At 38.8% G+C, this 11,395-nt stretch overlaps 1 protein-coding gene across 1 annotated transcript; it reads left to right on the top strand.

Moving 5' to 3' along the window:
• Positions 1–462: 462 nt before the first annotated feature.
• Positions 463–4,240, top strand: THBD (thrombomodulin). Its single transcript, XM_044660746.1, has one exon. The coding sequence runs from the start codon at positions 642–644 to the stop codon at positions 2,352–2,354; it is 1,713 nt and encodes a 570-aa protein (XP_044516681.1). The 5' UTR covers positions 463–641; the 3' UTR covers positions 2,355–4,240.
• Positions 4,241–11,395: the final 7,155 nt, after the last annotated feature.

The raw sequence follows: 11,395 nt of genomic DNA, 5'->3' as shown, positions 1-11,395 counted from the left end.
CTAACCAACCAACCAACAAACAAAAACCCCTTAAGAATGTGGAGTAGTGTTAGTGTGTTTTCTTTTCTTTTTTAAATGGGAAAAATATCTGCAGGCATTATCCTCCGAGGTAGTTTCTGATTATTTGGGAGCTGGAGACCGTTATATTGTTTACTCTGCAATGCTTTCCTCAGTCTGTGTTCTCCACTCTGCCCCCCCACCCCGTCCCCGCACACTCCATTTACCCCACCCCACCCAATTCACCCTCTTTGACCTCCGCAGCCCTCAGCAATTTCTATGACTGTACTTTACTCATAGAGCGAGGTGATCGCAGCGTTTTGGTAACACAATAATCAGAGAATGCACCATCAGCCCGTCCCACCAGGCACTTCCTTCCTTTTCCGAATTGCAAGGGAGGGCTGAGCACTTATAAAAACTTGGGCATCAACTTTCAGGCATGACAGAAACTTCCCTCGGCTGGGATCGGATGGTCACTGCATAGAACAGAGAGAGTATCAAGACGCCAGCTCTCCCTTTTGATCCGGGAGCACTTCAGGGCTAGACACCAGAGCCCTGGGAAGCAGGAGAAATCGCGGTCGATTTCACTTCCCTCACTTCTCCACCTCCCCCTCTCCTTCCTCCCCGACAACTGGCCTCAGAGAATGCCGCCTTTCCTGCTCCCTCTCCTCTCTATTCTGACTATGGCGGAGCTGGGGCTCCCAGCCTCCCCAGCTCTGCAGCCTGGAGGCAGCCAGTGCATTGAGGACGACTGCTATGCTGTCTTCTGGAGTCCGGAGCAGTTTACTGGGGCGAACCTGGTCTGCCAGCAGTTCGGGGGCCACTTGATGACTGTGCGCTCCTCAGTGGCCGCGGATGTCATCTCTCTGCTTGCTCAGGGGGCCTCAGAAACCTCACTCCCTAACAGTCGCCTTTGGATCGGGCTAGAGCTTGAGCAGAACTGCAGCCACGAACAGAAGGGCCAGCTGCGTGGGTTCAGGTGGGTCACAGGCGATAACAGCACCAGCTACAGTAAGTGGAAGCACAGTGGCCGTGGCGCCCTCTGCGGTCACCAGTGTGTTGCGGTCTCTGAGGATTCTGCTTCTGGCTCCGTGGAACTGGTCTGGGAGGAGCATTCCTGTGACTTGGCCACGGAGGGCTTTCTCTGCGAGTATAACTACCCCGGATCTTGCAAACCCCTCAACCTGGAGCCCAGTATCGGGGCCAATGTCACCTACAGTACCCCTTTCGGGGGAAAGGGAGCTGACTTCCAGGCGCTGCCCCTCAACAGCCACGCCTTGGTAGTGCCTCTTGGTTTGGATCTTGTATGTAAGAAGGTGGAGGAGACTCCTCGCTGGAGCCAGGAGAGCTTGGGACCCTGGGACTGCCGGGTGGAGAATGGAGGCTGCTCACAGATTTGCAGAGAGGACAGAGGGAACCCTGAGTGCCTTTGCTCACAGGGGACTCTTTCAAAGTCCGACCTGCGCTCTTGTCTGGCTGAGGGCGACTTGTGCAACCCTGGGCGTTGTGAGCAGTATTGCCATCTCAGCTCAGAAGCTCCAGGAGGCTACACTTGCATGTGTGACTCGGGTTACTACCTGGACGAGGACGGTCATAGTTGCATAGACGTCGACGACTGCGCACTGGACCCCAATCCTTGCCCGCAGAAGTGCGTTAACACGCTGGGAGCCTTCAAGTGCGAGTGTAACCCGGGCTTCGAGCTGCTGGACAGCGAGTGTGTGGAACTGCTGGACCCTTGCTTCGGGAACCAGTGCCAACATAAGTGTTTACCTTTGGAGGGGAGCGCCTATCGCTGTATCTGCGAAGAGGGTTTCGTGCCCATTCCAGACCAGCCTGACAGGTGCATGTTGTTCTGCAACACCAGTGAGTGCCGGGCCTTATGCAATCCCTACAATCCGGACGACTGCAAGTGCCCGGACGGCTACATTTTGGATGAACATCAGATGTGCAGTGACATAGATGATTGTGCAGCAGGGGAATGCCCTGGGGGTGAATGTATCAACCTTCCTGGCAGCTTTCAATGCATCTGCGGGCCACTATACACACTCAGTAGGACAAGGCAGGAGTGTATTCCTGTAGAAATTGACTCCCATGATGAGGGTTCAGGAACAATCCCATCCACTGAGGCTTCAGGTCCCACAACTTCCTCACCCGTGGCAGAACCTATCCATTCAGTCGTGCTCATTGGCATCGCCGTCAGCATCTTATCCATTGTCACGGTGCTTCTTGCCACCATCTGCCACTTAAGGAAAAAGCAGTGTGCTGCCCGGGCTACGCTGGATTACAAATGCGCAGGCCCCACCAAAGAAGAGGTCTTGCAGCAGGTGCGCACGGAGTCAGTCCCTCAGAAACTCTGAAAGATCTGACTTATGCTCCCCTCAAGAATCCAGGACCAAGGGCCCAAGGACAGCTTCAGTCCCAGAGCAGAGATGAGGGGAGCTGAGTAAACACAGATAAGCTTGATGGCAATAATTGGTATTAATAACGACTTAATCCCTTCTCCTCCCCACTCAGTCTTCTGCTCTCTGCTACATTACTCCCTCAACACACAGCACCTTAACTTGTTTTTTTTTTCAGATCTGGGGAGACATTATTGCCAGAAACTTCTTTCCCAGATGTAAGGGAATCTAGTGGGTTATGGGACCCACACTTAGGGAGTAGTATGTAAAAGCTCATAACAGTGACCAGCCATGGTGAACACTATGGTTATCAGTGAGAAGATTGTAAAGTGTTTAATACAGATTACCAAAATGACTTATGACCATAATTCAGATACTTCAAAACTGTTCTCCTATTTCTTGTAGCCCCAATTCTGCCACCTTTGAGTGGATTGGAATAAATTTGGAATTCCTTGGTGGCATTTAGGATATTTATTTTTTTCCAATTATCTATACTCCATCTTCCTTTTCATTTCTTATTTTCATTTTTAAAAGAAAAAATCTCTAGCTTTCTCTTTATAGATCTCAAACAAGAATAGGAGTTCCTATTAGCATATTAAAAAAACTACTTTATTATATAACTTTAAGCTTTCTCTGTGAATTTATATTATTTATAGCTCTCACAAATGTGAAATCAAGACCCCCATTTGTTCTACTATTCCTTGCCCTATACCAACCTTCCCTCAACTTCTGAGAGCTAGGATAACTTTTACCTCAACAAATTCAGACTTCAAGCAGGATGCCTTTCTGTCCTTTCATAAGAACCCTATTCTTATCTCTCTCGGCTCAGGCAGTTAGTCTTGGCCAAAAAAAATAACCACAGTGGGGAAAATAGGCATTAAAAAAACAATTCTTGTAAATTGCTACTCAAATCTTCTACTTATATGGGCAGTATAGATTCAGTAAAGTTAGTATGTACAAAGTTTAAGTTACTTTGCTGGATTGGAACAGAAATAAATCCAAATCTCACTGTATCTATCTTGTTTTAGGATCTGGTTTGTAATTGAATTGGAATGCCAATGTTATTGTTTGATTTTCTTTGTGCTTACCTTTTGTCTTATGTGATGGTGAAAATGCTGAGAATGTTGCTTTCTCATGGGGAGGTGGGGTGGAACTGATGTAAAAGTGCAGGGAAGAGCGATATCAGTGCTGGATTTGAGCTCAGGAAAGTTGGAGCTGAATGACCCATTTTATTGCATATTTCTGTGAGGAAAAGTTAGAGCTGAGGGCATGTGACAACAGAAAAACACTGACAAGGAAACTACTAAACCTTGCTGTTGACAGAAAGCATTTTTAAGGGGTAGGAGAATCAGGGGAGAGCCTACATCATCAAAATTGTAAGCCTTCATTTATCAGTCTCCCAGGAAAACTTTACTCACCCTTTCAAATTGCTTCTATAGACCCAGATTTTAAATCTCTGGAAATTCTCAAACAGAGATCAATAAGGAAGGAATAATAGGTGATCTGGGGCTTTATTTTAAAGACAGAAAGTTTTATCTGACAGGCTACCTTTCTTGTAGAAATGACCAGGTACATATAACTTGAGACTGCTATGTCAGGTTGGAGAATGTTTTTTGGTCCAGTTAAGCTAGGTTGATGAAATTGTTCTTCAGCTGTTGAAAAAGAGCAAATGTGTTTTGCAAAGTACCTTTTTTTTTTCAGTATAGTTTTTCTCTAAAGTTTTGTAAACTTGGCACATTTGTAAATAGTTATTTATTTATTGGAAACAAAAATAGGGTACCAGCAAAAGCCTGGTTCCTGATTTCACTTGTAGAAAATAAAAGTTTTACAATTGTTTGTGTTAACATGGCTGAATCATTTATTTATTCTATGTTTTTAAAAATCAATTTAAAAAATTTTGGTTTGTTTCTTGTGTGCTGGATTCACGTAAGACAGTACACAAGACAGCATGCTTTAAAGAACAACACATGCTATGGTATATCCAATTATCTTCATTTTCTCTCAAAGATCCTTTCACAAGATGAGAAGCTTACATTAAAAAAAACCTATCTGTTTTTCTCTCACAAAAAACAGAAAGAATATAATGCTTTTTGTGCATGTATGCAGTACAAATAATTTATGACTTTCTGTAGTACATTTACTCTTGAATCATAAGGCATTATATATGTATGTATTTCTGATTACTTTGTAAGAGGATTATTTGGGAGAAAATATCAGAAAGTATAGCTGGATAGAGGATATTTCTGGAATTCTTCAAAAACAATACTTTCCATGCCCCTCTGATTAAGTTTTGGCCAGCATTGTTAAATTAGCTAAGGAAAAATTGGGATTTGCTTTGATGAAATTCCAGAGCATTCTGTTTCAAAAAAGCCTGTTTGAGGGTCTCATTCTAGGGCACCTATTAAAGTAAAACTCCCTGACCACATTTCAAGATCTCGTTAACAATCATTTTTATATAATCTACATTAAAAAAATAAAAATGCCAGCTCTTCAGTGTTTTTTCTATGCTTTCATCAATCATCTGATCTACCTCATAGTCCTCTTATAAGTGGTCTCTTAAAGACGTTATGGAGCAACATTCAGGTGGAAACTGTAATGCCTAGATAAATATCCAGATACTTTTTAAACATCTAGATAACTTAATGAATATTTCATCTTTCAACTGATTTTTAGAACTTGGCAGAATCTGTCTGAGATCTTAAGTAAAGCAATTCCAAGTGGAGTAAAAATACAGTACTTGCGAGAGCTGTCCTAAAATGTGCATTCCCCAGATACAGACAAAATGGTAATAGCAAAATCATATTATATCAGTGATTAATGTCAGAGCCAGACACAGGGGACCATCACTCCCCCCACCATGCCCCACAAGGGAGCATTGTAACATTTTATATCCATTTAAGTTTTCATGCTACAGGGTAGTGGTTATCCAAGAATGTGTCTTCCTGGAATATGGTGGAGCCAGTTCTGTGAAGAGAGCAGATTGTTACATTTTCAATGTGAGTGTTTATACCTCAGAAATATGCAAATGTTACAAATCAGGGACTGATTCATTGTTTTGTTTATTACCTAACTTTTAGAAAATAACAGAAAAAATGTTAATAATACAAATTAAATTTAAAAGTATATATCCTATATACACATTTTTCCCCTCTGGAGAGCTGCTTATTAAACACTTACCAGTCTACCACTTTATGGCTCATAACTGCATTTCTTTAGGTATGTCTCGAACCGTATGGAAATTACCCATTCAATTATATTACTACACACAAGATTCGACTCCTAGAGTGTGCCCCAATTCCTCAAAATTTTAAGCAAAAAATGTTTGTCAATATATGAGTCAATATATAAGTGCTTTGATGTACCTAGACAACATTAAGGAAGTCAATGTGTTTCTGAACCTCAGTCACGTGCTCCGAAAATAAGGATAATAGCCCTTATAGCAGGATAATAGCAATCTACTTCATAGAGATGTATCAAATAGCATAAGATATCTGAAAGCACTTTGAAAACTGTAAAGTCTTTCTATAAACATTTACATTATCATTGTTGTTTTCTTTCATTAAGTTTGCAGACTTTGGGGACACTTTTTTTTTGGAGGGTAGTTTTGCATAGAGGACTGTGATGTCTAGACTCCAGTAAGTTCTAGATCCCTCCTCTGACACTAGCTGTATGACCCTGAACAGGTCATATAATCTTTTTGGGCTTTAATAATTCCTTTAGGACTTTTATATCTACTAAGCTATTGATATCTTACTTCTGTGTTGGTGAAGGTAGTTTCCCAGTAAAACACCCCAAGAGCTGAGGAAGTGGGGCCAGAGGCACCATTTCAAAATGTTTTGGTGTTCTAATTCTGATTCTAGAATTCTCTTCAATCCTCCACAGATGTTTGCTTTATCCTACCAAAACAGCTTTGTAGCATCTGTTGCATGGTAAAGGTCTTTTGACTAAACTGGCAAGTGAGTCAGTCATTAGTTATGACCCAAACATTAAGAGGAACCAGGACAGATTTCATAACCACCAGTCAAAGGGCCCAGAACATCGCCCGATATGAATGCTGGCCATCCCTAAATAGTATCCACAGCCCTGACATGAAATTCATTTCACATGAAATATATACATTATACACATGCATATATGCCTCTGTATTATAGATACATACATATATAACACAGAAAAATACCCAAAATAATAGCATGTTTTTCCTATGAAAGTTTTTTTATTTCAACTTAAATAAAATTTTTTAGCATCTCTGTTTTTATATCCCTCATTTCAATATATTTTTCTCTCATCTTCTCACAATATGCCACGTTTCCCTTCTATCTTTGCACCTGACAGGTAATATTTGAAAGGCCAGAGACAATAGATTCAGCACATTTTTTCTCATAAAATTATGAAGCACTATTAATATATTCTATAGGTTCATGTCATTCCCCTAAGCTTCATCTTACAACACAACTTTACTTTTGCTGTCATAGAATTTAGGTCTGTGTGGTAGCTTAGAGGTCATAAAGTCTCTCTCATTTTACAGGAAATTATAAGAACCAGAAATGAAATGATTTGCCCAAGGTCACACACAGCTAGTTACTGTGGAAGTCAGAATTGAAACTTAGGGTGGCATCAGTGAGGGATGAAGTTGTAATAAATGGGGCAGAGTTATTTTAAAAGTCAAAATGCCATTTCTGAAGACCTAAAGCTTTTGGGGACATTGCAGGATGAAAGTGTTATGTAGAGTTATTCTGATTGTACGAAGAAAAATGGTACAGTACTTCCTAGGGGCCTCAATAATTATTCAGTGAATGAGCCAACATATGAAAGTATAAATGGCATTTTTTTCCTGGCCTAATTCAAATGATCTTGTACTAAATGTTCTTCTAAGGCTTTATTTCTCAAAGAATGCTTTTTCATAGCATGAAGATCCCCCAAAGTAAAGTTCCAGGTTCAGGTCCAAGGTTGAAGTTCAGACTGAAAATCCAGAATTATTATCCAGGGTTTATGGGTTAAGCTCTTAAGATACAAAAGGTTACAGCCACATAGCTCTTATCATTAAAGAAAAAAAAAACAACAACCACCCCAAATGTCTTTTCTAGATTTCTAGCTAGCTACCAATAATTCTATGAATAGAGTGCTATAAAGGTAGACTTGGGTCATTATGAACTAAGCAAATGTGTCATTAGTATTCACAAGGTGTTTCTTTCAATGCCCTTTATACTCATTTGAACAACTCTTTCAAGAGATCCAGAGCTCTCAAGTTGGAGAAGAGAAATTAAAAAGCTGGTGAGAGTGATTAAGCAGACTTCTACTTGTAACATCATGCCCCTTGTGCTCACTTCTACTTACTGTAGTTAGCTAATTAAATGTAGGTGTGTGTGTATATAGGTGTGTCTAATTCTTTTAACCAATGGCAAGAGATCTCTTGTGTATTTTTCCAATTAAGAAAACACTTAATCCATCTCAAATTGATTAAAGACTTGTTTGTATGCAGTTTACACTTTTGATGGATTGATTGAATAATGAATAATGTTAATCATTATTATAGCTAGCATTTATATAGCACATTAAGTTTTACAAAGTGTTTTGCATATGTTATCTTTTTTTTTACTTCAGTGTCTTCAGTGATTACTTTAATAGGGATAAGGTAGAACCTTCTCTTCTTATTATCAGGAAAGAACTTTTAATTAACCACAAATCAAACCTCTTCTGGAGCTCTTATCAAGCCTTCAGATTTTTTTTTACCTAATGAAAACTGAACAACCCACACAGGACCTGCCAACAAGAAAGCATTCCCCTCAAAGGCAAGGGTTTTAACATCCCAAGGCTTAACAAAGTGCCTGTCACATTTTAGTCACTTAATTCCTTGCTGGTTTGAGGGAACTTAAGAGGAAAAAAAAGAGTAAATATAGTATTTCTGGGGGAAGCAATATTTTTTAGTCTGTATTCTGATTGTCCTTGATAAAAGAGTTGGCTCAGTTTTCAAAATATCTCCTAAGAAGACAAAAGATATAGTGGGTGAGGACTTGTTCCAGGTATTAGGAGAAGAATTATAGTAGTATGTGTCCAAAGTATTTATGAGTTCTCACTTTTTAGACTTTCTATTTCCCCCTACATATGAATTAGAAAGGATAAAAGTATTCCTAACAATTTTGCTAAAAAGCCATGTGAATATAGAACAATAAAGTTGCTTTTGTTTGAAGAAATATAATACTCAAATATGAAGTTTTGCCACTACCCACCCCCTCTTACATGTGACTTGAAATGTAAAATTTAAGATAAGGTTTGAAAATATCATCTGATCTTTTTAGATGCTTCTTTTTAAAATTCAAGAAAAAAACACTATTCCCCCATACTTGTCTCTTTCTAGGATATCCCTTCTCCTCCCCTTTGCTCTTTCTTTTCTGTAGAAACTTCCATTCTTCCCCCCCTCCTTTTTTTTGGGAGGGGGTCAGCCATTTCAAATATAAGCAAACTGACTTCTTTTCATCAGAGAAAATGCATATTATTTTAATACTGGAGGCTAATTAAATTGAAATCACTTTCCTTATGCTTTAAAATGTGTAATTGTGAAGAAAAAAAGGATCCTGGATCCTAGGGAACATTAATGAATTCCACCATTTGAATATCAATACTACAACTAGGAAGTATTACAGAGGAAAAAAATTGGAAACTGCTAATTCTCAAAATTGGGAAATTGGAAAATAATTCCACATAGTCATGTAGCTAAAAGTCTTCCCCCAATTCCAATGATTCCTTTTGTCCTAAATGCTCATAGGAAGAATTTTCTTTTTAAATGTAGAATTTCATGAAGTGCATTCCCCTTGAAATTAAGTCCTCTCTTTCTCTAATATAGAGTAAATATTGTACCAAAGGGTATTTGCACTCTTCAATCAACATCATTCCTTAATATTTTGCTTTCAATTATGCATTGTACAATACATGTTCAAAATTTCACAGCTTTCATTGAAGTAAGCAAAAACTTTGTTTCTTCTATTATAGGCTGTAATCAGGAATATCTGAGTTCAAATCTGACATGTGATCCTGGATAAGTCATTTAATCTCTCTCTGTCTCAATTTCCTCAATCATAATAGGCCTGTCTCCTAGGGCTGTTGTAATAATCAAAGGATATGACATTTGTAAAGTACTTAGCACAGAGCTTAGATTGTTTTATTGTTGTTCAGTTGTGACTGACTCTTCATGTCCCCATTTGGAGTTTTCTTGGCAGAGATACTGGAGTGGTTTGCCATTTCTTTCTCTATCTCCTTTTATAAATGAGGAAACTGAGGCAAACAGGGTTATGTATTTTTCCCAGGGTCACACAGCTAGTAAGTATCTGAGACTGGATTTTAATTTATTCCTTCCTGATTCTAGGCCTGGTGCTCTATCCACTATGCCACCTAAAACTAGAACACATTTAGGACTAAATAAATGCTTGTTTACTTTCTCCTCTGTACCTATTCTACACTCTACTTACATATAAAAATAGATTTAAACTCCTTGAGGAAAAGAATTTGTGTTTTATACTACATTATATATCTCTAATAGGTTACATGGCCCCTTCCACACATCAGGCACTCAATAAATATTTATTGGTGATTATATATGCCAAAAATCCATCAGACAGGCTGGCTCTGCTTTAGTCTAGTGTGTTGTACCTTTCCAAAAGGTAATGTTATCTATTCCCAGAAGTTATATAAAAAAATAGATTAGGGTTCAGAGAAGAAGGAAAGGTTAGGAAAGAAAGGTAGTTTTTTTGACCTCTCAAGAAAGATTTCTGTGGTGTCATAAAAAATATGGGAATACTTTTATTATCTGGAGAATAGTAATTATAAATATAAATAAAAACATTGTCGAAACAAATGCTCTTCCGTTTGGGATTATCTGTATCTTTACAACAATGGAACTCATTGAGTATTGACTGTATAACAAGGCAATCAAAAGTACTTTTGGGAATTGATTACCACATATACTTATTAGTTATTATTATGGGTGTCATATAACTTCTATGAACCTCAGTTATACTCATCAGTGAAATGGTAGAAATTATGCCTATAATATTTACTTCAAAAGGCTTCCATGAGGATTGAAGAATAATATATCTAAGGCATTTCAAAAACACGAAACCCTATATAGGTGCTATTATTCTTTTTAATAATGCTTTATTTGACTTCTTCTGAGAGTCCTCTAAAGTCAGAAATATAAATAATTTTGAGGACTGGGATAGAAAAGAGAAGTAACAATATTCACAGTTACCGAAATAATGTTCTTAAAATGCAGGTCTGATTATATTCCTCCCCTACTCCAAAAAACTCTGTGGCTCCCTATTACTGACCTCTAGAAGCAAATATGAACTATTCGCCCCAGCATTTTGGAGGGTAAAGCTCTTCACAATCTGGTACTCAATTTGTATTTCAGGTTCTGTTATATATTAATACCTATCACGGTCTTTACATTACAGTCAGTCTGGCCTTCATACTCTTCCTTATATTCGGCATTGCAGTTCCCATCTCCCTGTCTTTGCATTGGCCATCACCCATGCTTGGAATAAACTCCCTCTTTGCCTCCATTCCTTAAAACATCTAGTTTCCTTCAAGGCTTAGTTTAAGTGCTCCCTTCTTCAAGTAAACTTTCTTGATCCTTCTCAGGTGTTAGCACTCTGCTCCTCAATCAGTTTGTATCTATTTTATTTTTCTTATATAAGGACATTTTGTTTCCTCCATAATCTATAAACTACTTGAAGGCAATAACTATTTTTCTTTTGTATCTCAGGCTTTTGTATCCCATAGCCTACCACAGAGTCTGACTTATAGTATGCATTTAATAAATGTTTACTGGTTCTATGATGTTGCACTTTGAGTTTTTAAAAAAAGTACTTTCCTCACAACCTGTAGAGACAAGTAGCAGAAGTGTTATCTTGATATTCCACTTGAGCAGTCTGGGAAAAGTCAGATGATTTGCCCAGGATAACCCAGCTGGTAAATGTTCATTTGGGTCTTCTTTACTCCCT

The sequence above is a fragment of the Gracilinanus agilis genome, chromosome 2, assembly GCF_016433145.1.
Source record: "Gracilinanus agilis isolate LMUSP501 chromosome 2, AgileGrace, whole genome shotgun sequence".
In the NCBI taxonomy this organism is placed as follows: domain Eukaryota; kingdom Metazoa; phylum Chordata; class Mammalia; order Didelphimorphia; family Didelphidae; genus Gracilinanus; species Gracilinanus agilis.
This window is presented reverse-complemented; position numbering and strand designations above follow the sequence as displayed.